The sequence below is a fragment of the Anguilla rostrata genome, chromosome 8, assembly GCF_018555375.3.
Source record: "Anguilla rostrata isolate EN2019 chromosome 8, ASM1855537v3, whole genome shotgun sequence".
Taxonomy (NCBI): Eukaryota; Metazoa; Chordata; class Actinopteri; order Anguilliformes; family Anguillidae; genus Anguilla; species Anguilla rostrata.
The window spans coordinates 3,000,523-3,028,252 of record NC_057940.1 but is presented as its reverse complement, the minus strand read 5'-3'; the positions used below and the strand labels follow the sequence as shown (position 1 = coordinate 3,028,252).

General features: G+C 47.3%; 1 protein-coding gene across 50 annotated transcripts in view; it reads right to left on the bottom strand.

Annotated features, from left to right (window-relative positions):
* LOC135260530 (ATP-dependent 6-phosphofructokinase, platelet type-like) overlaps positions 1–24,842 on the bottom strand; it is a 32,128-nt gene extending 7,286 nt beyond the window's left edge. For 46 of the 50 annotated variants that reach the window (XR_010331607.1, XR_010331612.1, XR_010331606.1 and 43 more), the window contains exons 1-16: positions 24,521–24,829; positions 20,503–20,576; positions 18,497–18,574; positions 17,863–18,052; positions 17,047–17,212; positions 16,895–16,939; positions 16,183–16,289; positions 14,632–14,729; positions 13,259–13,351; positions 11,438–11,563; positions 10,313–10,377; positions 9,715–9,784; positions 7,142–7,288; positions 4,507–4,577; positions 4,068–4,155; positions 1,114–1,266 (exon numbers count right to left, since the gene is read on the bottom strand). Coding sequence is in view for 1 of the 50 variants with exons in the window: in XM_064345818.1 (XP_064201888.1) it covers positions 1,114–1,266; positions 2,875–3,027; positions 4,068–4,155; positions 4,507–4,577; positions 7,142–7,288; positions 9,715–9,784; positions 10,313–10,377; positions 11,438–11,563; positions 13,259–13,351; positions 14,632–14,729; positions 16,183–16,289; positions 16,895–16,939; positions 17,047–17,212; positions 17,863–18,052; positions 18,497–18,574; positions 20,503–20,576; positions 24,521–24,605 (1,809 nt within the window). In the remaining 49 variants the exon portion in view is untranslated. Of the gene's footprint in view, positions 1–1,113; positions 1,267–2,874; positions 3,028–4,067; positions 4,156–4,506; positions 4,578–7,141; positions 7,289–9,714; positions 9,785–10,312; positions 10,378–11,437; positions 11,564–13,258; positions 13,352–14,631; positions 14,730–16,182; positions 16,290–16,894; positions 16,940–17,046; positions 17,213–17,862; positions 18,053–18,496; positions 18,575–20,502; positions 20,577–24,520 lie in introns of all 50 variants that reach the window. The other 4 variants (XR_010331627.1, XR_010331638.1, XR_010331653.1 and 1 more) reach the window with 2 other exon arrangements.
* Positions 24,843–27,730: the final 2,888 nt, after the last annotated feature.

Below are 27,730 nucleotides of genomic sequence, written 5' to 3'. Positions count from 1 at the left end.
GTGCATGCTGTGCATTGTTAAGACTGAAAAACTTTTCGTGGGAAAGTTCAGTAGCTCCTGATGTTTTACGTTCCCTTGTGGTTTCCGATTTTCCACCGAGCGTTGAGAATCTCCCCGAAAGGGTCTCACATCTGTTCAGAAACACACTTTACCCGAAGTAACCCTCTTCTGTCAGCAGGGATGCTTTAAATCAGCTGCAGTGACACCCTAAACTACTCTCATTTTTAAATGAACTTATTCCCCTTGTCTGTTTCTGATGTATTTCCGTTTTACTATGTTTTTTTTATCCAAATTGGCCCAGATATTTTCTTGTGTGCGAAGAAGGATATTTTATCTGTTTACATACGTTTCTGATGACCTGTCAGCTCTACAGTGGTAAGTATAGGACATTAGGTTTGTGGTCTAAACTAAAAACACTTTAAGTATCTCCTTAGCCACTTGTGCACTGATGTTTTGCCCCCAGTGGTTGTGTGTATGCATATTACTCTATTATTACACAGAAAATAATGTTTAGTATTATTTTAGGTTGGAACAAAATCCCGAAATGCCGTATATCTGCTACTGTAATGCAGACGGCAGACTAATGCGAGAACCCAACATAAATATGTAAAATATCCTAAGCTACGCAACAACTAAAAAACTGTCTGGGCCAATGGGAAACAAACACATAAACTGCAATAACATAAATAAACTCCAGGAAGCAAACGATCTCCTTTAGTACTCATTATGATAAAGTAACTGGCTGCCTTACCACTATGAAAATGCACTGTGCGGCCAGCGTATCAGCATGAAATATTTCAAGTCCAGAAAATATATTGCAGCACTAAGGAACATACTGGCAAATATACAAAGTACTGCTGCCCCGAGATACTGCGATATATACTTTAAAAATGTATATTTTGCTTTCAAAAATATGTACATATCCTCAAAAAATGTCCACAAATGAACAATATATTGGAATTTCTGTCCATTTCTACAAAGGTTACAGTTAAAGAGATCTGCCAGTTAAGCGCAATAGAGTGAAGTAATGATTCTGGAACTGCAATCTGCGATCCGGTGATTTTTTTTTTTTTTTTTTTTTTTTTTTGATGCGTCGTGATCCTTTTTCCTTACCTCCACGATGGCATTGAGGGAGGTGTCGACGCCGATACTGAAATCGGTGCCGGGCACATTGTTACTTATGGTGGCGGGCAGCATACAGAGCGGGACGCAAAGCTCCTCGAAGGCAGCGCGAGCCTCGCGCAGCTGCAGCAGGCTCTCCAGGGCCTGGAGCAGGCGGCAGCACAGAGGCAGTTAGACCACCAGGGGGAGCCCACGGGCCTCGCTCCTCGCTCCCGTCGCCCCCGTGTGTGTGTGTGTGTGTGTGTGTGTGCGTGCGTGTGCGCACCTGCCCCCCGTGTACCTGCCTGGCAGCTTGTTCCGTGTGACAGCAGGGGCTGCTTTGGCTTCCCATTGGCCGAGAGTGAAAATGAGGGGCGGGGCTGAGGGCACCCACACTAGGACCCCTCCCGCCCCCGTGCGTGCTCGCTCTACAGACAGGGGGCGCTGTTGGGATAGGTTTACTGGTTAGGACTAGCTAAGTGCAGACGCAGAGACGATGCTACAAGCACGACGGTGGTCACGCCTGGCTCAAGCCAACATTCTGTTTGCCCTCAATGGCACAAATCCATGATTTGCAGGTTTTTGATTGGGTTAGAAATACAAATGGAAGAATTCTCATTAATCTTCACTCATACATGCAAATATTATAACAGACTGATAATAATAATAATTATTATTATTATAGCAGACTTGAATTGCCTTTTTTTTGTTAGTTTTTTTTTTTGGGGGTTAACCCTTTGTTCTCCACTGGGAATCTCCCCTTGTGACTTCTCAGTCACTCAGTTTGTTCATAAAATTGTTCAAAAACACTTTCCAAGCTTAACGAGAGTCGTGTAAATTAACAACAATAATCAACCAAAATGAAATGAGCAATTATAGGTATTAAAAAAACGATAAAGCATTAGATTAGAAAACCAAGCGTTTCCTATAAAGCCAGCAACATGCAAGTAGCAAAACTTTGTTAACTCCATCATTATATACACCGTGAAAATGTCTTTTCCTGCGTTTATGTCATGCAAACTGTGTTAACGGCTGCCTGTTATCTACGCACAGAGCGGTGACTCTGAGTACAGCCTGTTTTTGCACACAGAGCCGGTTTGCGTGCGCGCTTGGTGTGTTAGTGAGCGAACTCCACTGCCCAGAGTTGGAGTGAAATGTTGGGTTGAGGCCCCAGGCGTCGACCACACGTCGTTTGTGTGCAAAACAAGCAGAGCACGGTGCAGGCTAAACATCATCATGGTCGCCGTCGCAGGGCGTACCACCATGCCACGGCACTGCATGCGTTAGCGGTACTTACCTGCACCCTGGCGCCCGGCCCCGGGGGGGTCCTGTTTTTACCAGCAACACCCGCCAAAAAAACACACCTTTACCCAATAAAACCCTCCGCTTGCTCTCTCTCATATTACAGTAAGGTACCGTTTCATGTACGGTAACTGTACTGTAGTGTAGCGATCTGTAGCCTTGGGCCTGGAAAGGTACAGGGCCTGATGGTTTTTCTGGCCATTCAGCAGTTAATTGATCGTTTAAAAAGTTTTTGTTGGAGCCTCTGTTAGTTATTTTCCTATAGTCACATTTTCTAGGTTTTTTATTTTATTTTTAATCCTTAATGAGCACAGTTACCTGTGTGCTGTTTTCTGATTGGCCAGTCTGTGATGCTGGTAAAAAAAAGAAAAGCCCCCCCCCCCGAGCCGTGACCAGTGGTGCCGAATTTTGATTGGCCGGCAGCGTTAGCGTGTATGCCGCCGCCGCCGCGCCAAAGCCCCTCCCACTTACATCGGTAATCGCGTTCAGGGCCGTGTCTGCACCGATGCTGAGATCTGAACCCGGAATATTGTTGGAGACCGTGGCGGGAACCATAACCATGGGAACACAGAACTGGTCATGTGACCCGCGAGCCGCTAGCAGGTCCATCAGTCCCAGGTAGGCCTGCAGGTCAGAGCCGGGCCTTTATTACAGCGGGGGAGAGCCAAGGCGCTTTTACCGCCAATGGTGCCACACAGACAGGAGCACGGGCGCACAGCAGGGGGCGCCACACAGGGTGATGGGCTTTCACACATGGAGGTGGAGATGGGGGGTGGAGGTGGAGGTGCAGGTGGAGAATGGACAAGGAAGTGGCAGTACATCGAAAATACAGTGCTAGCATTTTCCCAGCTTCAGAATGGGTGTGTATGGATGTGTGTGTGTGTGAGAGTGTGTATGTGTGTGTGTTTGACGAGTGTGTGTGAGTGTGTGTATGAGTGAGTGAGTGAGTGTGTGTGCGTGCGTGCATGTTTGGGTGTGTGAGATAGATCGATTGGTTCAATTTTCATTTAACATATTTATTGGTTAGTTCTAGAGGGTTAGGTGACATGCAAAGAATAGAAAATGAAATATGAACCAATATTTCTGGTTTTTTTTTTTATAGGAGTGGCTGTATGTGAGTGAGAGCACTGTCTCTGTCAGAATATCCCTTCTGCCAAAGTGTGGGAAATTCCCATGGCAACAGTGCCTGTCACCCATTCTGAGGGGCTGCATTAAATGAATGAATGAATGAATGAATGAATGAGGAGGAGGAGGATGATGTATGATCAGAAAAACTGAAGAAGAAAACATGTTTGCACAGGAAGAGAGCTACGGAAGAGGGCTGGTCAGGATCAGCATTGCAGTAAATCAGTCAATATACAAAAGAAACAGTAAATTTACAACACAATCTATTATTGTTCATAACTTAGCAATATCATTATCATTCATTAAACAAAACATTTTCTTTAACCTTCAGCCGTTATTATAATTATTATTCTGGCTAAAAATAAAATTTTACTGTACACAGTTAATATCATTCATTATCCAAAACATTTCCATTAATTTTTAGTCATCTAGAGATTTTTCTAATATAAACAGACACTTCATTCTTGTGTACTGGATAAATTTATGCGTCATTATTCCCTCAGTTCGTAAAGAAACACAGTAAAGCAGCAGCAGCGTACCTCGAATCCCCCGATCACCAGCAGGGCGTTGATGTTGTGGATGCGCATTTGTTCGGCAATTTTTTCGATGTGTTTCGCAGGAAGTGTTCTGGAAATGGACGAGCAAAAATGAACGGAAAATACTTTTTAAACACTTCTCAGCAATAAGGCATGATCTAAGCAATGGTGTTATGATGAAGAGGACTGTCCTGGAAACAGGGTTTCCATAACAGTGGGTTATTCCTTTGTGGACATTGGCAGCCGTTATGTGTGCATGCACTTAGTTTGACATGATTTTAAAAAAAACAAAAAAAACAAAACAATTTCCCACATATGAACACATCACAAGTCAGGTTGTTAAGCAGAGAGGGGTCACGGTCAATGCATTTACACATTAAAGTGGGTTCAGAGAGCAGGAAGCGCTGCTGTATACGTGATCTGGAAAAGATGTGAGCCTCACCGTTTTGTCCCCAAAAGCGAGCCGCCTTGGCCTGTCCAGCCTCCCACGTCCCCCCATTTGATCTCCTTAATCTGGGACGGGAGAGAGAGTTACAGGAGAGTCACGGGAGAGTCACGGGAGAGTTACAGGAGAGTCACGGGAGAGTCACGGGAGAGTCACTGGAGAGTCACAGGAGAGTCACAGCAGAGTTACAGGAGAGTCACAGGAGAGTTACAGGAGAGTCACTGGAGAGTCACGGGAGACTTACAGGAGAGAGTTACAGGAGAGTCACAGGAGAGTCACTGGAGAGTTACAGGAGAGTCACAGGAGAGTTACAGGAGAGTCATGAGAGAGTTACGGGAGAGTCACGGGAGAGTCACTGGAGAGTCACAGGAGAGTTACAGGAGAGTCACGGGAGAGTCACGGGAGAGTCACTGGAGAGTCACGGGAGAGTCACTGGAGAGTCACAGGAGAGTTACAGGAGAGTCACTGGAGAGTCACTGGAGAGTTACGGGAGAGTCACGGGAGAGTTACGGGAGAGTCACGGGAGAGTCACAGGAGAGTTACAGGAGAGTCACAAGAGAGTTACAGGAGAGTCACAGGAGAGTTACAGGAGAGTCACAAGAGAGTCACTGGAGAGTTACAGGAGAGTCACGGGAGAGTTACGGGAGAGTTACGGGAGAGTTACGGGAGAGTCACGGGAGAGTCACTGGAGAGTCACAGGAGAGTTACAGGAGAGTCATGAGAGAGTTACAGGAGAGTCACAGGAGAGTTACAGGAGAGTTACGGGAGAGTCACTGGAGAGTCACAGGAGAGTCACAGCCACGCTAGTCACAGCGCTATCATATAGCACCCACACTACGCAAAACCAGCTGTATAATAATCATCGGGGGGGGAGAGGTGCTGTGCTTAAATGCGCATTTTTGAGAGCTAAATGGTAAAATGGACTGCATTTATATAGCGCTTTTATCCAAAGCGCTTTACAATAGATGCCTCTCAATCGCCAGAGCAGTTAGGGGTTAGGGGTTAGGTGTCTTGCTCAAGGACACTTCGACACGCCCAGGGCGGGGTTTGAACCGGCAACCCTCCGACTGCCAGACAATCGGTCTTACCTCCTGAGCTATGTCAGCTAAACGGTAAACGAGGCCTTTGTGATTCACAGGCTAGCTACCCGTGTTCCTTTCACCTGGTTTACCCAGAGAGGAAGCTGGTCAAGACCTTTTTAGATTTCTGTTACCATGGGGGAGAGCAAACTGCAAGAAGCAGCATTGTCTGTCCGTCGCCAAGCAACAGCCATGCCTCTTGCCCAGGAAGTCATGAGGACATTTAGGTCATGCTGGCCTTTAGTATTGTTTTGGTCACATGACTGTCCAGGTCAGACCCCGGCCATTTGTGACCGGGGGCGGGGGGGGGGAAATGCCTCCCTAATCTCGTAACAAAAATAAATAAGGAAGAACAGCCATTTCAGATCTATAACACACCATACTGTGGTACTGTCTCAAAAAGTGCATTCCTGAAAAAGTTCTTACTAAACAAAACTTTTTTTTCAAGGAATGTAGCAGAACCTTAAAATCATGAATGTGCTTTACAGCAAATTACATCTGGATGTCTTAATACAAGCCCCAAAATGACAGCTGAGAACACTCAGACATCTTAGACGGTCATTACAATTGTCTTTTTTTTCTTTTATCATTTATTTGGGCACGACAACCTTTCAGTCAATTACAGCACACAGCACACAGCAACTCTACATGAACCCAGCTCTTAGTGGAGGAGCACACTGGAGCCAAAAGAGCGCTAAATAATTACTGAAGTAAATATTAATGAAATAAATGGTCCCTGTTTTATGTCATTAAGACTGCTTTTAGGCATTTAGCAGAAGCCCTTATCCAGAGCGACTCTCACACGTACTGTGAGCGCATGCAGGTTTAGGTAGCTAGCAGTGCTGACTAAGTCGTAGGTAAGGACCTCTCTGCATGTCCTTACAGCACACAGGACTGGGACGGTTGGTCAGGGAGAGTGATTGGCTTACAGTAATCCCAGTGGCTTATGTTCCATCTATCTCCAACTAATCCCTAAAGGTGACACAGCTCTCACCCCGTCAAATGCGTCAGCACACGCTTTTGACACAGTTGAGCTGTGCCCTGTCACCACACTTTGACACAGTTACACTGTGCACTCTCTCTCTCTGTCCCAACAGACTGTGTTCATCACTAGGCTCAAGGTCAGCATGAATCAACATTCTGCACACACTGCACTACATGTATGTACCACATAAAATAAAAACATTCCTTCGTCTCAGTTGCAGTAATGGCTGTTCGAACACTGCCTGGATGTGCGTGCGTCACATGAGCGCTCCATCCAGCACTTGTACTTTGTATCATTATATCTTGATGTTGTAGCTCATCATGCCTCCTAGTTTCACTTAGCGTAGGTAAGGTCAGAGAGTAATGCCTACCGTGTGAGCTGGACTTAATGAGTTCACGGCTACGAATAACTGTTACATAATGAGTACTGCACCTTCTGGGACCTGCGTTTTGTAGTCGTTCCAATGACCTTCGGTACGCACTTATTGTACATACGCTTTGGATAAAAAGCGTCTGCCAAATGCATGCAATGTCATGTAACGTTTATCCTGAGGCGATGTGAGGCTTACCTGGCCCCTGGCGAAGCCCTCGAACCCGTCGCTGACGGCGAACATGGTGTGCCCCTCGGTGATGCCCACCCGGACGGCGGAGCGCACGGCGGCGTTCATGCCTGCGGCGGGCGCGCCCACGTTCAGCACCGCCACGTTGAAGGAGCTCTGCGGAGCCACAGGGCAAGGGCGCGGTCACACAAACGCAAACACACCGCCGCGCAGCGGCCACGCGCAGCCGCACCACCAGATGGCGCCAGAGAGCAGGTAGGCAAGTGTGCCTCTTTTATGTAAGCATTGTTCACTATTGAATAATGATTATAAATAACTACTAATTTATTGACATACTTTTTATATAATAATAATAATATTAATAACAATAAACCTATCTAACTGTATGGAGTTATACCTGCTACTTGCAAAGCAACCAACGCTTACAGCAGTTTGATTGTAGTTTGTTGATACATTTTTTTGGGAGGTATTTAGTCATTTATATTTTGTGATATGATTGATAGGTACATTTTCGCTGTGTTAGCGCTGTGCTAACTAAACCCTCTCCTTCCCTGGTGGAGTGGACCTCCTGTACAGCACCTTCCTTTAAAAAAGCACGAGCCAAACATATTTCACACTATAAATAGGACAATGAAATAATTCCCATATAATTAAAATGTGAAGCCAGTGTACAGTAAGGCATTGTGTGGAGACTTGGGGCTTGCTGAAACATTTTAAGCGCTGTAATTTCTGGAGAAAGCAAGGTGAACTGAAAGATGAATTTCAGAAGGAAATTTGAAAACCCGCTAACAAGTTAGCGCTCTGAGGTGCAATCTGTTGAATGGTAAGCGATGTCTTTATTTCACATGCGTCACACAGTCACTTCATTAACAGCCTCATCACGATGCGCGTAGCTTCATATGCTAAGTAACTGTAGCCTGAGGCAGAGTGCCTGTCTATGGCACCACCCATCCATTATCTATCCATCCATCCTCTCCATCCATTATCTATCCATCCATCCTCCTTCCATCCATTATCTATCCATCCATCCTCCTCCTGTCCATTATCTATCCATCCATCCATTATCTATCCATCCATCCCTCGTCTACACCTGCTTACCCTGGGCATAGCCAGGATAAGCGGGTATATATGGGGGTTGCTGGAGCCTATCCCAGCGTGCATTGGGGCGAGAGGCAGGAATACACCCCTTTCAGTTCACGATGCACAAGCACGCGTTTCAGCGGGGAAGCTCTGTTAAGCGACACGGAAGCTTCTAGCACGCCGAGCCACATATATCAGCAGTGTGCACTGGCAGCAGAAGCAGGAGGCATTACCTCATTCCTTTCCTTTCCTTGTGGCACTGTTACAGTCCAGACAGTGAACTAAGTCTAAGGAGCCATCCCATAAATTAAAGCAAGCAAACAGGTTGGCATTGCTTCGATTATGCAGCATCCCAAAAAGTTAAACAACTGGCTCTCATTCACAAAAAAAAGGTCTCCACTGGACTAAATTCAACTGATTCTGATCCATAAAGCATGTTAGTTAAACTTGTCTCCCTTGAACATGACACAGACTGCTTCATAAGTGATTGCGGATTATGCAGCCCATCCAAACATTAATTATGGAAGCATTATTTTTAAACAGTGCTTTCAAAAGTACTAGTTGCCATAAAGAGGTCAGCCAAATTTAGGTCAAATACTTTCAGTAATTTTTAGCAGTTATGGGGGTGCGATGGATTTCCTGTGAACAGCATAAAGCAGCCCACAGTAATTTTTCCTTGCGGTGGAAATACAGAATTTACATAAAGGCGGGTTTGGCCTGTGAGGACCCGTAAAAAGCCGAGGACTCTGAGCCATGCAGGGGAGGAAGCCAGCGAGAGCCCGCGGGAGCTACTGGGACACTCAGAGCCGGATGCAGATCAGTACGTACTCTACGAGACGAACCGTCCTGATGGGCAAGGGAGGACAGAAACAGCACACCGGCGTTAGTGTCACAGAGAGACCCGCCATACCAGCTACTCATGTGCAGGCTATGACCCGCCATACCAGCTAATCATGTGCAGGCTATGACCCGCCATACCAGCTAATCATGTGCAGGCTATGACCCGCCATACCGCCACAGCTGCATAAGGGCTCTGCATGTGCAGGCTAAGACCCTCCATACCGCCATAGATGCATAACAGATCTGCATGTGCAGGCTATGACCCTCCATACCGCCACAGATGCATAACAGCTAATCATGTGCAGGCTATGACCCGCCATACCGCCACAGATGCATAAGGGCTCTGCATCTGCAGGCTAAGACCCTCCATACCGCCAAAAATGCATAACTGCTATGCATCTGTAGGCTAACAGCTATGCATCTGTAGGCTAAGGCCCGCCATACCACCACAGATGCATAACAGCTCTGCATGTGCAGGCTAACAGCTATGCATGTGCAGGCTAGCTCCGTGCTGAGTATACCTGGTCCTAAAGGTGCACATTAAAGGGCGGCTGGAAAGATACGGAGACAGATTAGAGGCCTGGAGGTCTGCGCGTGTTCAACAGAACTGTTGTCGACGTGGCTGTAAAATGGTCTGCTTTTAAAGCAAACAGGTGACTCACGTGCGGAAGCTCAGAGTCCGGTCTGCGGTGAGCCAGCAGTTTGTAAGTGTTCAGATTGTTCTCAAAACTCCTGAAGGATCATGGGGAAAAAAATAACATTGTTTTAAAAAAAGAGAAAAACTGCAGACAACATCCATTACTTCATTATGCTGAAAACCATTCTATTCTTCTAAAACACATGACTATCTTTTATAAACAGATTTTCTATGCCTGGAAATGTCCAGGAAAACGTCATTGTGAACCGTTGACGTGCAGTAGCCGATGACACTGCAGTCTTACAGTAGATTACACAGTCGTTTCAGACGTTAAAACAACATTAAGATGTAACGGAAATCAAATATAAAACGGGTAACCACACGGGTCATTTCTGCGTCCTGTGTTCTGGTCTAGCCGAGGTTAGGCCAGAGCGGTACTCTAGTCCCTGGGGTCCCACCATGCAGACCTTAATGAGCTGGCCTCTACTGTGGCTACATTAGCCATTCAGCCAGTGAAGCAGAATACGCCCCCACTCGCGTATCATAATGACATTGCTTCTCCCCCCTCCCCTCCTCTGATTGGTTGTTGACGTTGTCGTGACGCAGAGCAGCTGATGCAGTACCTTCCCCGCAGTCGTACAGCCTCCTCAAACCTCTTCTCATCCATGGCCTTCTGCACCTCCTGGGTCTGTTTTCAAAATAACGTTCCGTTAGCCTTTCCCCCCTCTCTCCACAATGCCATGGTCTACACACAGTGGGCCTCGTGTATCCACCTTCCACCCAAAAACACGTTCTAAAGTGCATCTAATGAGGATGAGAATGTTCAAAGTAAATTTGAAAGGAGTCAGAGTTAAGCTTTTATTCAGCGATCAAACTCCATTACTCCTGACTGTTGGACTGATATACGACTGTCAACCCCCCCTCACCACCCCGCCCCCCAGAACACACGCACAGTTTGACACAGTTTTTCTTCCCTGTAATTACTACTTGATGGTGCTGGGGTAGAACTGACTCCCCTGAAAGGACCCAAAAGAAGGGCACGTTCCTCTGGGCCACGTTAACGAGCTCTCGAGAACAGCCGCTGTCACCACGGCCAAGTGAGTTTCAAAAAAAAGCTCCTTTTATCAGTGAGAGAGGGAGGGGGGAGAGAAAGAGAGAGAGAGAGAGGGAGGGGGGAGAGAAAGAGAGAGAGAGAGAGAGCGACTAAAGAGACAGAGAAAGAGGGGGGGAGAAGGGGGAGAGTGACAGAGAGAGAGAGAGAGAGAGATAGAAAAAGAGAGGGAGAGGATGCTAGGGCCAAGAGAGAGAGAGGGGAGCAGAAGGGGAGAGAGGAGAGATAGAGAGAGGGGGGAGATGGAGGGGGGGAAGGCCAGAGAGAGAGAGAGGGGGAGGTGGAGGGAGAACTAGAGAGAGAGAGATGGAGAGAGAGGGGGAGGCAGAGGAGAGAGAGAGAGAGGGGGAGACGGAGGGGAGAGAGATGAAGCGATAGAGACAGAGAGAGCGGGGAGGGACGGAGGGAGGGAGAGAGAGACAGAGAGAGAGGGGGAAGAGGGAGAGAGAGACAGAGAGAGAGGGGGAGACGGAGGGAGAGAGAGATGGAGCGATAGAGAGAGAGAGAGAGGGGAGATGGAGGGAGGGAGAGAGAGACGGAGGGAGAGAGAGATGGAGCGATAGAGAGAGAGAGAGAGAGCGGGGGAGGCAGAGAGAGAGAAAGAGAGAGCGGGGCCTGGCGGAGCTCCAGCTCTTACCATCTGCACGCACTCCATGAGGGGCAGCCGCACGGCCTGGTTCCCGCAGAGCGACACCACGCAGGCGGGCGTGTCCACAGAGGCCTCCAGCAGCGCCAGCACCGCCTCCACACCCATCCGACTGGCCTGGGGGGGGCGGGGGGGGACAGGGGAGCAGTTACATTACATTACACACCCCCATCCGACTGGCCTGGGGGGGGCGGTTACATTACATTACACACACCCATCCGACTGGCCTGGGGGCGGGGGGACAGGGGAGCGGTTACATTACATTACACACACCCATCCGACTGGCCTGGGGGGGGACAGGGCGGTTACATTACATTACACACCCATCCGACTGGCCTGGGGCGGGGGGACAGGGGAGCGGTTACATTACATTACACACCCCATCCGACTGGCCTGGGGGGGGGGGGGGACAGGGGAGCGGTTACATTACATTACACACACCCATCCGACTGGCCTGGGGGGCGGGGGGACAGGGGAGCGGTTACATTACATTACACACACCCATCCGACTGGCCTGGGGGCGGGGGGACAGGGGGCGGTTACATTACATTACACACACCCATCCGACTGGCCTGGGGGCGGGGGACAGGGGGCGGTTACATACATTACACACACCCATCCGACTGGCCTGGGGGGGGGAGGGCGGTTACATTACATTACACACACCCATCCATGGCCTGGGGGGGGGGGAGGGGCGGTTACATTACATTACACACACCCATCCGACTGGCCTGGGGGGAGCAGGGGGACTGGGGGGCGGAGCTTCTGTCATTCTGTCCCATTTTACATTACATTACAGGCATTTAGCAGACGCCCCTATCCAGAGCAATTTACACACCTTTTACACAGCACCTACAATGCATGCAGTTAAACAGCTGGACATACTGCTGTATACTGAAGCAATGCAGGTTAAGTACCTTGCTCAAGGGTATCCAACCTGGGAATCGAACCTGTGACCTATCGGTTACAAGACCAGTTCCCCATTGTGCTACACTGCTGCCCTATATTTTTTTATATGTTATGGTGGAAATGTGTACAAATTCCCAAATTTAACTAGTGCTTCTGTCGCTGGTCTGGGAATGTTGCTACTGTTAGTCAGGCCTGTCACTGCTGGTCATATAACTCAGGCACTTATGTTTTATTACATTATAAGAGTCTCTGTGTGATGAATGTAGCGTAATATCCTGTAATATACTTCTACACCACAAGAGGCCAGTTCTTTAATTGAGGCCATTCTTTTTAATCTCTTCATGTTCTCACATTACCTCCTCGGTACACACCCTTACGAAGCGCAAGTTTATGCACAATATCTGAGCCAAGCCTGCACTGGAAATACTTCAACTCTTTAGATAGTGATCAGTGTTTCAAACAGGCCGCAGCGTGAAAACCACCATGTTGCAGTTTTTTTTTAGTTTTTTTTTTTTTTACTTGTGTGCTTGCTACACGTTAGCCTCCAATGCTACAATCACGCTAAGAGGTTAGCGCCCTTTTTGTGCAAACCCCAGTGTTTGAGGCGTGTTTGCTCGCGTTTGCTGCGCTTCAATTGTAAACATAAGCGGTGAGTAATGTGTGTGAGTAACGTGTCTCTAAGTGTTTGGCGACAGTTCTCACAGAGAATGGCTCTTATCAGTAGCATCGGCGTAGCGACGGTGCCCTCCGCCAGCTGGGCGTTCACCGCCACGCCGGTTCGGCTTCGTTAAACGTGCGTGCCGCGGCTCGTCCCGTCCCCGAACGCCGGCGTCTAAATAACGCGGGGCCCCCCGGCTGTAGCCGAGCGGGACGGGGACCGCGCCCCCCCCCCCCCCCCCTCACCAGAATCCTGTCGAAAGCGGACGGGGTTCCTCCCCGCTGGACGTGCCCCAGGATGGTCACCCGCGTGTCGAAGCCCAGGCGCCGCACCACCAGCTGAGGGAGAAGGTCAAGGTCGAGGTCACGGTCAAGGTCAGACTGAACAGGTTTCTGCTCCGCAAGTGCTTTGTAAACATCTCGGTATCAGATAACAACACAAAACAGCGAGTTGAACTCGTTCTGCTGTAAAAACAACCTAACAAGCAAAATACATCTACTGTTACAGAGGACTGGATATCAGGGAAGATATGATACTGCACAACTAGGGTTTACAGTACATGTTCACATGCAGGCAGCACACGATTTTAAATGTTCATACCGCATAAAATAAACAAAATATAAATTTGACTAGATTTAAGAGTGTAGCCTAGATGCTGTACAGTGTTGTATAGTTAAACAAGACATGGAAACTAACAGCACAAGAGGCCTATAATTATGTGCAGTATAATTATTTAAAATTAGAATGACGGTTTGCGTTTCGGTTGGGCCATAGTTGGTGAAATTGTCTTGCATTTCAGTGCAGCCCTATCATTTTTACAACACAATAAATAAGTCCATTTGCATGGTTTGATAGGACACTGTAACATAATTCAACCAGAAATACCAGGGAAACGGCCTTATAGACAAAAATGAGGAAACAATGGCATGCATGAATCAACTGAAAGATTCAGGAAAAGATACAAAACAAACATGCAAAGCTTCAGTCGTGTTGAGGTCATTAATACATTACGCTAAGTTCTGTGAAGAAGCACGAACACTCCATTCCAACCTGAGTAACAAATTCTTAAGGATTCCATCTGGTAGCATGCTGAACAAACACCATTTCACAGCACAGACAGGGCAAAGTGCCACACACACACACACACACACATCACTGGTTCAGCTTCTGCAGGACCGGAACGTGTGATGGTAAAATGGACTGACGACTGAGTGAAAAATTCTGGAAACACACTGAGCTACAGGCTTCATGCACTGGTCTAATTAACCAGCTGTTCCGGTACAAAATGTGGAAAGGCCAGTTAAATCAAATGAAACAATTAAATTATCCAATTAAACAATAATTAAAAAAACATTTTTTGACAATGTAGTATGTCCACTTCCTGTATGTATTTTTTATTTTTTTTGTCAGTTTTTGGTCAGGCAGAGCTTGGACGAAATGAAAGGAGAGGTCCATAAAAGGCCTGTTGATAAGGGTGGGACAGGGAAACACAGAGGGGTGTCAATCATGGGCTTGCGCTGGAATGTTCCAGAAACAGCGGTGGAGGGCAGGGCAGGGCTGCGCGTGTAGCGGGTGGTAGTCAGTGCAGGAGCTGAACCGCTGGTCCTGGAGCACTTACGTCCTTAATGAAGTCTGTGGTGATGGGCTTGTTGTCGGAATCAATCGCCCCTTCGGCTACAATAATGATGTTCAGTCTTTTCTTCCCCGCGCGATTCTGCAAGGATAAGGGGGGGGGAGGGGGGGGAGGAACAACACGACAGGAATAATAAGTAAAAGTAGTTTTGCAGCGTGAGGCTTTTACAAAAGGCAGGGGACTTGTGTGCGAGAAGGCTGCGGATCACCGTGGAAACGGGCTCGTCGCTGGCGCGTCACGCGCAAGGCTCTTACCTCGTTAATCACGCTCGGTGGCGAGCAGTTTGGCCCCGCCCACCGCATTAAAGAGGCGGAGACGAAACCGAAAAAGGACAACGGATTTCCTGCGGCGCGTTCGCGGTTCCATGTCGGAAACGGACACAAGTTAGCGCACGGAGGCGCTCTCGTCCAAACTTCTGTGTCATAAACTACCGGACATGGCCGTTCACGTCTCAGGTGAAGTTTACATTAATTGTAACGCAGTGAAGTTTACATTAATTAATCGAGAACATTTGGGTCCAGAAATCCGCAACTGCAGACATGGCCTGGGAGAAGTTTCTGGAAATACACACGTGTTGACGCAGAGAAACGGTCACCCACGACCGACACACCCCAAGTTTTACCGAAGTCTAACAGGTGGGATATCTCCCAGAAACTGCGTTTTCCATGCAGTGGCCATGTGACGCGGGTCTTTTTCTGAAACCCGCTCCTGTCCCAGGAGCCCCATTTTTTTAACCTTTAACCTTTGACCTTGAAGTGATCTTCAAGTACTCACGTCCTTGACAAAACTGGAGGTTATAGCCTTATAGCGTTTCCGTGCCTGTCAGGTGCTCCTTTAACCACTGTGATAATGTGCAACCTGGAGCGGTGTGCCTCGCTGTTGTGATTTCTTCCCCCGGTTTTCATCACAGAACTACAGCGTCGTATAAAACGAAGTCCCAAGACTGCATTCACGGAGACCGTACAGCATCGAACGGGAAACAAAATAAAAGATCCTACTGCCTAATAAATAACGCAAAGAACTAAAATCGACCGACAGATTCGACTCGCACAGTTAATCGCAATTATACACACTGTAAGATAAACTTCTGTAGGTGAAGAGATGTCAACACAGTTAAAACGAATTAAATATGCATGAAAAGTTGATAAAGTATTCACAATTAAAGGAGATTAATGATAGAGTGTGGAGACTGGATTACAGTGGAGAGTCTGTCCAGGGATAACTGAGTAAGATGTGCTAGTGTTTCCCATGAGGCTGGTGTACCTCAGACACACACACACACACACACACACACACACTCACACACATACACACACACTCACTCACACACACATACACACACACTCACTCACACACACACATACACACACACACACACACACACTCACACACACACACACACACACATTCACACAAACACACAAACACACACACATTCACACACACGTGCGCCAGATGTACCTAGAGCTCTGGCCATCTGACCTCCATCATCACACACATATACACACGCACACACACCACACAGTCGCGGTTCCTCAGACAGCTTCTGGCACATCTGGTCCTCCCATCCGACCTCTGGAGGCAGCTCTGGGATCAGGACCCAGTCTGCCCCACAGGCCAGAGCACTGACCAGGGCCAGGTACCTACAATGCACATACACGTGATTACACACACACACACGATCACACACACGCACATGCAGAGACATAATCAAATACACACACACATAATCACACACACACGCACATGTACAGAGATATAATCACACACACACGCACATGCAGAGACATAATCACAGACACACGTACAGAGACATAATCAAGTACACACACATAATCACACACACACGCACATGCAGAGACATGATCACAGACACGCGTACAGAGACATAATCAAATACACACACACACACACACATAATCACACACACACGCACATGTACAGAGATATAATCACACGCACATGCAGAGACATAATCACAGACACACGTACAGAGACATAATCAAATACACACACACACACACATAATCACACACACACGCACACGTACAGAGATATAATCACACACACACATGTACAGAGATATAATCACACACACACACACACATAATCACACACACACACACAGACATAATCAAACATACACACATACACACACGTACAAGCACAGACAAAATCACACACACACACACGTGATCACAATCCAGGTTATAAATAGCCCGTTCACAGCGCACGCCCTTCTACGTACCCACAATGCCTGCCCATGACCTCCAACACGAACGTCCTCTGGTGGCTGAAAGACGTGACAAAACAAAAGTGTGTGAGCACAAAAAAGACTCCCACTGACCCTTCTTAAATGTTCCTAAGGCCCGGACGGCCCGCCGCGGCCGTCGGCCGTACCTCTGGGCGGTGGTCATGATGGCGTCCACCACCTCGATGATCCTGTGCAGGGCCGAGTCCGTCCCGATGGTCATGTCCGTGCCGCAGAAGTCGTTGTCGATGGACCCCACCATGCCCACGATGCGCAGGGCGGAGTACGTCTGGGCCGCCTCCTCCGCGATCGAGCCTGCCCCCGCGAGCACACGCAAACCAGAACCCTGAGTCACACTGCACGCGGCGGCCCAATAGCCTCTGTTCATTTCACAATCAATCTGCATGTCAATCTGGCTTTAAGAAAATGCTCCCAAATTACACAAGCAGAAAGAGTACTGCTATAAAACACAGTAACATTACTATATGTACTGAGGGTGCCTGATAGCCATAAATCTTTGGTATCCCATGAGCCCCTTTGCCAATGCATCCCATCAGCCTCTTTAGTGTATGTATCTCATGTTGTTTGTTAACCTGTAGATTCCATGAGCCACTTCACCCAGGGTATCCCAGAATTCTCTATGGCGCGGGTATCCAAGAATTCTCTATGACGCGGGTATCCCAGAATTCTCTATGGCATGGGTATCCCAGAATGCTCTATGGTATGGGTATCCCATGTTGCTCTGTGACCTGTGTATCCCAGAATGCTCTATGGCCTGGGTATCCCATGTTGCTCTGTGACCTGTGTATCCCAGAATGTCCTATAGCCTGAGTGAGTGTCCTGGAATGCTCTATAGCCTGTGTATCCCATAATGGCATGGGTATCCCAGACTGCCCTATGGCATGGGTATCCCAGAATGCTCTGTGGCCTGCGTATCCCATGATGGACTGTGTGGCCTGTGTTACCCTGCTGGACCAGCTCCTCCAGCAGTCCGCTCCACTCCTCCCTGAAGAGATTGGCTCCCGTCAGGCTGCCGTCTCCTCCAATCACGCACAGGTTGGTGATGCCGCGCTCCACCAGGTTACGGGCGGCCCTCAGACGCCCCTCGCGCGCCCGGAACTCCTTACAGCGGGCGCTGCCAATCACCGTGCCGCCCTGCCGAAAAACAGGCGCTTTCACCGCCCCGCCTGATCCTCCGCCCCCCCGCCTGATCCCCCTCCCCTCCGCTAGTGCTTCTGTGACTGTATCTGTGTTTGTGACTCATTTAATTATTTACATTTATGAACATCGTTCTCCGCACCAGCACAAACGTTCCCATCGCTGATGATCATGACCATATCTCACTCACATCACACCCTGCATGTTCTGACAAGCAGCAGGAAAACGGATGTGATTATATTGAACATTCTGACTGCGAATTATATATTTGCCAGAATATTCTTACTGTGCTTGCAGCATCAGTAACAAGCCTCAAGACCTGTGATGTTTTTTGTCCAAGGAAGGGCTATCTTTATTTTTTTTCATGCAATTTGTTTGTCTGTCTGTGTCTGTGTGTGGTCAGATTGACAGGTTCTTAGATTCGCGTGTCTGTGTGCTTACCACTTGTATCATGCTGGAGACACTCTCCCAGTTTGCTTCCTTTATGTTATCGCCCCCGTCCACCATGCCCTGGTAACCCTGCAGGAGAAGCAACCGACACAGGTATACTGACTGTCTTTTAACTGACAAATGCACTGATGGTCTTTTAACTAACATCTGCACTGACTGCCTTTTAATTGATACAGTATGTGCACTGGCTGCTTTTTAACTACCATGTACTGACTGCCTTTTAACTAACACGTGCACTGACTGCCTTTTAACCCTGTTGCATCATGTTACAAATGTGTCACATCTTTAGATTTATCTTTGAGTGTTCTTCCTGGAAATCACCAGTGTAGGACTGCATTATTAGCCTAGCCTGTATTATTATTTTTATAATTTAGCCAATTTGTAAATGACTGTTTTATCCCACCTTTGATATATTATCCCTAAAACAATTAAACAAAACAATTAAAGCTATGACCACTGCACTGTGGGGTGTGCTTTCTGCAGTGCAGTCAGGTCCATCCAGAATTCAATTCCCCACAAGGCCATTTTCTGTCTGCAGGAAGAGACTAGGCCAGCGCCTGTCCTTCCTACGTTGCCAGTCAATCGCATAACAATGGAGCAGAATAGCTCAACCTGTACGGTCCTGCCTTGGAGCAGAGCCAGACCTGGATCAGCTCCAGCCATTAGGAACAAAACATGGACCCTGTAAACCAGCCATTAGGAACACAAGATGGACCCTGTAAGCACCAGCCAATAGGAACACAAGATGGACCCTGTAAACACCAGCCATTAGGAACACAAGATGGACCCTGTAAACACCAGCCATTAGGAACACAAGATGGACCCTGTAAGCTCCAGCCAATAGGAACACAAGATGGACCCTGTAAGCTCCAGCCATTAGGAACACAAGATGGACCCTGTAAACTCCAGCCAATAGGAACACAAGATGGACCCTGTAAGCTCCAGCCATTAGGAACACAAGATGGACCCTGTAAACTCCAGCCAATAGGAACACAACATGGACCCTGTAAGCTCCAGCCATTGGGAACACAAGATGGACCCTGTAAACACCAGCCATCAGCCATTAATGTCTACATCTCTAAGCTCTATAAACAGGATTCAAACGCCAGTCCTGGAATTCCCACAGTGTCTGCAGGTTTTCTAACGTCTTTTTTAAAAGCGCGACCAATTTACATTACATTACAGGCATTTAGCAGACGCTCTTATCCAGAGTGACGTACAACAAGTGCATTAGTTCAAGGCGCAGAGGTGCAAAAGAAACACACTAGAGTGAAGAAAAGATCGTAGTGCCAGAAGTGACCACATAGATCAGGACTCCAACCCTGTAGAGTAACCTGTTCAGAAAACAAACAAATAATCCTGCCAAGTACAAACTAGCACTGAAATTTCAGTAACGGAAGCAAGGCGTGTGGACTCTGGCCAATGAACAGTTAAATGAAGTACCTAAGTGATGAATCACACAGAAAAGAGGGGGACGCAGTGGCCTTTTTCACGATACAGCGCGAGACTGAAGATCTTCCCTCGGCTCTACGTCTATCACACCATCCCGCTGAAGTGGTTCTATGAATAGGCGTTCCCTCCGGCTTGGTAGTCGGTCAAAGTTCATTTGCCGAAAGCACCCTCCTTTCACAACAAATATTCAGATGGCTTCACCTGCAGCATGTCAGAGTCCGGTGAACATTTTTGTGGTAAAAAGTCGGTGAAAGGCCGTCTAGGTGTTCAGGTGAAAACCCTGCTACATTTGATTGAAAAGTGTACGTTTTCTAACTGACTAGGACACAGCCAGGCAATATCCAGGTAAAGCCTGAGCTATATTGCAGTAATCCTGGTTTGTTTTTGTCAAGACGTCTCTCAGTCTAGACTTCCAACTACACGTCTAGAATTCCAGATGTGTAGATTCCAGGTTATGCTAACTGGTAGCTGAAGAGGAACGGGACATTGATGTGACTTTTGTTCTGTTTTTTTTTTTTTTTTACAGATTTGTGTCTGGATCTCACCTCGTGAATGAAGTAGACTTTCGCCCCGACGTAGATCCCCATGCGGACCACGGCCCTCACCGCGCCGTTCATGCCTGCAAGACCAAACAGAAACACCAGAGGGCGACACTCTGAGATTCCTTCCTGAAATGGTGACTATATACACTGGGGGCCGCACAATAAGCACTGCATCCATTTCATGACAATTTTTCTGTTCTTCATTATTCATTAACCCCAACATTAATTTTATCTTACATTTTTTCATAAGACTTCAGACTGAAACATGCATCCTCGGTGAAAAAGTTTCACTGGTTAAACCGAACCAGTGCTGGTGAGCACATTGCCCCTCCCACTGACCACATGGCTCCTCCCACAAAGCGCATGGTTCCTCGTACAGACCACATGGCTGTTCCCAGAGAGCACATGGCTCCTCCCACAGACCAGGTGGCTCCTCCCACAGAGCACATCGCTCCTCCCACAGATCACATAGCTCCTCCCATAGGTCACACGGCTCCTCCCACATAGCAAATGGCTCCTCCCACAGAGCGCATGGCTCCTCCCACAGAGCGATGGCTGGCATTTAAAAGGAGACATCACGCCAGAGCCCCATCGTGCTAAGTCACGCAGCGCTGCTCTCTCTCTCTCACACACATAAACCTTTTTTCACATTTCCAACAAAGAGGCATTTCCACCCCCGGCAGCACCGTCGACCCGCGCTGGAGAAATAAATAATGGCGGGTCTGGTTTCAGAAGGCTCGCCAAGTTTTCAAACACCGAGGAGCTATCCGATGCCCTAATGCGGTTGCTAGGATACCGAACAAGATCATTTACCCATGAGCCCAGTATATGTTAAAGCAGCCTACGTGCTGTGTTATAACCAGTTGAACGCTAACATCTTAAGTCAGCCTCCCACACCGCAGTTGAATCCAATAAAAACGTTCTGAAAATAGGTTATTCTTTTACTGTAGCATGTGTTAATAACAGGCGGCAGAAAACTTTCAAATTAAGAGTCTTCTTAGCGTAATTTTCTTGCAATGAAGTTATTTTCTTTGACACTTGAATTAGACGGTGAGGTCCCGAAATTGATCCAGTTGAATTAATCTACCCCTTACAAGGAAAGACATTTCTACCAAACTGCACCTGTAATATATCACTCCTTGTCAACAGACTCATCAAAATTGAGAATAACTAAAGGTCTTTTTTTCAGAGACTGAATTCATAAATAATTTTTTTGCACCTGAATTCATTTTTGAAACCAAGAAATCTCTGCTTAAATATATGTATGTGTGTGTACGTGTATGTGCTGGTTACAGGTGTGTACAGTACATGTATGTGGGTTCTTACAGGCATGTACAGTACATGTATGTGGGTTCTTACAGGCGTGTGCAGTACATGTATGTGCTGGTTACAGGCGTGTGCGGTACATGTATGTGCTGGTTACAGGCGTGTGCGGTACATGTATGTGCTGGGTACAGGCGTGTGCGGTACATGTATGTGCTGGGTACAGGCGTGTGCGGTACATGTATGTGCTGGGTACAGGCGTGTGCGGTACATGTATGTGCTGGTTACAGGCGTGTGCGGTACATGTATGTGCTGGTTACAGGCGTGTGCGGTACGTGTATGTGCTGGTTACAGGCGTGTGCGGTACGTGTATGTGCTGGTTACAGGCGTGTGCGGTACGTGTATGTGATGGGTACAGGCGTGTGCGGTACGTGTATGTGCTGGTTACAGGCGTGTGCGGTACGTGTATGTGCTGGTTACAGGCGTGTGCGGTACGTGTATGTGATGGGTACAGGCGTGTGCGGTACGTGTATGTGCTGGTTACAGGCGTGTGCTTGCTGGCGTTCACACGGCAGCTTGAGCGCTGGAGCAGAAATGCACTGACGTGATTCGCCCGATAACCCAAACTCTGAGCGCGAGAGAAACGCGAGCACTAATGCGCTCGTTGCAGGGGGAGAAGGCAGGAGATGCAGGCCGGCAGACAGGCCCCAAGGCTTTAGCCTGCCGAAGGACTCCAGGGTTTCCTCTCAATTAGCAAACCGTTCTCTGCGGAAAAACTGAGTGATTCTTCCCAGCAGTACATGAAACATGGGGGCCACGTAGTGGAAAACTACCGACGGTTACTCTGTTTTGTGTGCGTGTGTGTGCCTGTGTGCCTGTGTGTGTGTGCGTTTATACATGTGTGTGCCTGTGCGTGTGTGTGTGTGCCTGTGTGTGTGTGCATTTATACATGCGTGTGCATGTGTGTGCCTGTGCGTGTGTGTGTGTGCCTGTGTGCCTGTGCGTGTGTGCGTTTATACATGCGTGTGCATGTGTGTGCCTGTGCGTGTGTGTGTGTGCGTTTATACGTGCGTGTGCATGTGTGTGCCTGTGCGTGTGTGTGTGTGCCTGTGTGCGTTTATACGTGCGTGTGCATGTGTGCGTGTGTGCGGCTATAGTTATGAGGAAATTTGTAGTTTTATTGACTTCTGGAACGTTCTTTATCCGCGCAGCAAACATGCCCTGCCTCAGCTCACACGTGTTGCTATCGACATGCAGAGAGGCGTGTAACCTTGAAGTGTCATTCTGCTGAAAGTTCCTGCAGTTCGGCTTGAACCACTGGACCTGAATCCTAAATCATCCAAACATAACTGAGATCAGTATCAACGTCTGTGTGTTTCTATGCTTTATACAGCCACAGGTTGCCAGTCTTAGGTCTCTTATTCTCCACAAATGTTGAAGAGAAATACTCCATCTCATAGTTGTTTATTATTATTATTATTATTAGTAGTAGTAGTAGTAGTGATAATAATGTGCTACTAATAATAATAACAATAGTAATACATTTTATAATTATAATTATTATTATAATTATTATTGTATAATTACATATGTATTTAAGTCCGTGTAAAACTTCACCGTCACGTCACAGGACGACGCGGTCTGAAAACCCTCTGAAAACACCTGTCGGTTTTTGAAAAGCGTATTTTGTAACCGACCCCGTCTTAACACCCCGCTGTACTGAACCAGTCTTCCTTTTCAAGTCACGCTCCTTCTAATGTTGAGGGATTTCCACATCCATGACGCACCCTGGAAGCCCTGCAATGACTTGCAGCTCCTCACGTACACACCTCCCAGTCATCACGAAACCTTAACCGTTGGCGTCGTCCGTTCAGCGCATCTTTTCTTTAAAAATTCTCAATACAAATATAGCAATCTGCACACAGCTTTGAATTGTTATACGGCATCGTGGAAGGTTGGAAGCGAAATAATGCGTTTTAGTCATTTCGCTTCATCTGATGACAATGTCAAGCGAGCCGCTGCCGACTTCCTGTTTCAGGAAATAAAAGTTTTAGGTTACATCATGAATGCACACCGAGGCACACCGTTTCATTCTGTGAATTCTTGACTATACGAGCAGTACAACTCGTCAAGCAAATTGGTCAAGCCCAAGCGCATCTTGCCACGGGCACCTCCCTCGCGAACATTATCGATCCGTGGAAATGCCATGCGTTACTCGGAGGCTGGGCTCTGGCTACCTACGTGATCGCACGAGAAACGCACCGCAATGCAGGCGACGTTCATCTTGTACAAATTCGCTACATCCGTCTGCTATAGCCTAATAATGGTAGACCGACTGGATTCTTTTTATGCAAGAATTCCGTGTTTATGTGTGCCTAAACGTCAGTTTGCTCATTCGTTCATTCGTAAAACACTATCGACGATATATAGGCTATATATTTTTTTTTACTTTCTTTTTATATCTATAAAAAATATTTCTGTAGTAAGTATGGGACATTATAACGGTTATTTCATTTTACGTGGAAACATTAGCTACTGTAAGTCCTTTGTAACCTGTGGATATGCTTATATAGATCGCTAGAACGTCCAGGCTATCACGTAGACTACAACACACTGTTGAACGCATATCAATTTTTTTTTTGACTTGACACGTTCCCGAATGATCTTGGCTACATCGGTGACAATCTTTCCTCTTGACCCATGCATTTATAGCCCGCAATTTAACGGAAATCAGCCCTACTAATGTCAGTTACTGTACCTTGAGCATCCCCTCCGCTCGTCAGAACGCCGATGGCTTTCCCCGCGCCGCTCAGATTCTCAAATAATTTCTTAAGTTCAGGCATTTTTGCGATATATAATTTAAAATAAAATAAATAGATAAAATATTGAAATCTCTTAAATTAACCGTATAAACAATTACAGGAAAAAAGTGCCGCTGTCGGCAAGGGTGAACTTCAATAGCAGCTGCGACCGCCCCTTTTTAATTCTCCGCTTTCTGTTCTCCGCCTTGCACCGAGGCATAAAGCAGAAGTATTCGATAGGTACGGCCAGCTAAGCCCCGTAATAATATATTGACGGTTTCGTTGGCCAATAGCTTCTTGGATCACGTATGCTCGCCGCTACCTTGACCAATTAAAGTCAGCAAGGCGAGCGTATAGGAGGGGAAACCGGGAAGTGAAGCGCCATTCTTCATCGCTATGAATAATCAACTCAATGACGTAAAAATTCCGTGGCACAGTCGTGCTGTAAAAACGTCGAAGTCTTGAACCCCTAACACCCCTCGCCCGCAAAGAAAAACGTGCCTCAAGAACTATACAAGCACAAATACCCATTTTGTGATTCCAGTGAATTACAGGTTTCTTTTTTTTTTTTTTTTTTTAAATCAAAATCGAGATTATCTGTCTATCTCTCCTGAACGTGCAGGGTGGTTAAAATGTAGAAGTGGTTTTAGGATATGAATAGTTGCCTTCACGTGGGCTACGACGTGCTTATCTGTACGTGCAGTTGGCTTGGTATGGTTTGAGAGAGAGAGAGAGAGAGAGAGAGAGAGGGAGAGAGAATGAGACAGGAGAGAGAGAGGGCAAGAGAGACATTGATTTGTAGCTCATTTTCATAGGCATAGATTTTGGGGGGGGGACGCAGGGGATACGTCCCCCTCAATATTTAGAACATGTGCATTTGTCCACCCCCCACCCCCCCAAATTGGTGCATAGAAATTCACCAGAATGCAGGAAATGAAGTATCTGACGCTCAAAATTTCCTGGGGGAGGTGCCCCCCCCCCAATTTTCAAACAAAACCTGTGCCACTGCTCATTTTAGGTAGTCATATCCATATGTCTCTTTCTAAAATATTGTGTGGTTTTTTCAATATAGTTTACATTTTCAAATAAAATGATGTTGGAGGAAACTTTGGACTTTACTTTTTTTCCCCATTTATTATCTACATCATTGTGGCTTTGAGTTCCAGGGAAATCTGTGTAATTCTATCCGCCGGCCTGTTTGGAAGAAAGCCAGTGTTTGCACATCTGTGTTCGGACCTGTGAAGTCCTGCATTCCTGTGTGTAAAAATGTTCATGAAAGGAAAGTGAGTTTTCAGAGCATCAGTTATTGGCAGTGTGTGTGTGTTTATTTGTGTGTGTAGTTGTGTGTGTGCATGTGTATGTGTTTCTGAGTTTGTCTGTGTGCCACATGGATTCAGGTGTGTTTTGTTTTTGTGTGTACGTTTGTGTGTTCGTTATGAGATGTCTGTTACATTGAGCTGTCGTGTGGATCGATAGTTTATTCTGTGTTTTGTTTTGTTGTGTGTCGTTGGTGATCTGATGCTAAGTTGTATGTAAGTGATGACAGGATAATGCTGTGTATTGTGTGTTGTGTGTGGAGTCACGTTGTGTGTGTGTGTGTGGAGAAGTGTGTGTGTGGGGTTGTGTGTGTGTAGAGAGAGAGAGTGTGTGCGTGTGTGTGGATGTGGTGTGTGTGTGTGTGAGAGAGAGGTGCGTGCGTGATGTGTGTGGATGTGTGTGTGAGAGAGAGAGAGCGGAGGTGTGCGTGGTGTGTGTGTGTGTGTGTGTGAGAGAGAGAGAGTGTGTGCGTGTATGTGTGTGCGTATGTGTGTGTGTGTGTGTGTGTGTGAGAGAGAGAGTGCGTGCGTGTATGTGTGTGTGTGAGTGTGTGTGTGTGTGTGTGAGAGAGAGAGAGAGCGTGCGTGTGTGTGTGTGCGTATGTGTGTGTGTGTACAGCCTTTAATTCACATCACGGGACAGAGCTGGGGCTGGCATGGGCGAGGGTGACACGTACAGCACAGAAGAGCCTCCATTATCAGGCTGCCATAATCACTGCGTCGCTCTTACAGTTTAACCTCGTCTGGAAAAGCAGAACCACATCCCTGATCTCTGGACCACAGCCACGAAAAGGCCAGACACAGCAGATGGTGTGCGTGCAGCGAGTACACCTTGGACTTGCGCCTCACAGAACTACAAATCCCAGACATCCCAGGTCAGCTTCAATCAAATTAGCAACAGATTAAACTTAAAATGTATACCCCCCAACCACGATAGTGCGTTGGAGCATTAGAGACTGCTGCTGCTTATTTCAGTGATAAGGAGTATCTGCTCCTGTTGTTGTGATCCAGAGGTTTAAAGCTGAGGTATAAACTCCTCCTAAGTTGTTTGCAACTGACACCGGAATGTTCAGACCGCCTGGACCAACTGTCGCTACCCTCAAAAATGGACCAATCAGCTCTAACAAAGCACGCCTCATTCAACAGCTAGCTATCTTGTTGAGCTGCTAATTTGAAGAACCGGTTGTGCCAAATCAAGGTTGAAATGAAACCCTACAGGATAGAATATTACAGTAGATCGCCAGAAACAGGGTTGGTTACCACTGGCTTAGGGTGACATCTATTGTCAAATTAGCAGTACTGCCAACCCACAGACAAGGGCCACCCCAATTCATGAGAAGAGAACAGGATCTCACATGTGCACTGTGCACTGTAACCGACACAAAGAGTTAATGAGGGACACAAGCCAAGAGGACGGGCAGGACCAGAGTAAAATGGAGTTATTTATAAACCTGGCGTTAGTCCTGGCTGACGGTGCGGTAATCTCTTTGCCTGAGGCCGAGAGCGTCTTCTCCCTCGGCAGTATGAGATAACGAGGATGTTCTCACGTATAGGGCGACCATGTTTTGGGAGGGGGGTTGGGTTTGGGGGGCGGTGGGGGGCAGTGCGGGGGGGGGGGGTTTGTCGGAGAGAGAGGGGCCCAGATGGGACCCCTCAATGTTCAGGCTGGCCTGCATGGGTGTTCACCTCAGCTAAGCTGAAGTGATCGCATTTGGAATAAAGGTGCCGTATTACAGCAATTTAGTCCATGCTTGCGCAGATCTGCCCACATTTTACAGCTGAATGCTTATACATATAATGTGTGCATGTGCATTTGTGTGTGTGTGTGTCTGTGTTTTTGTGTGTGTGTGT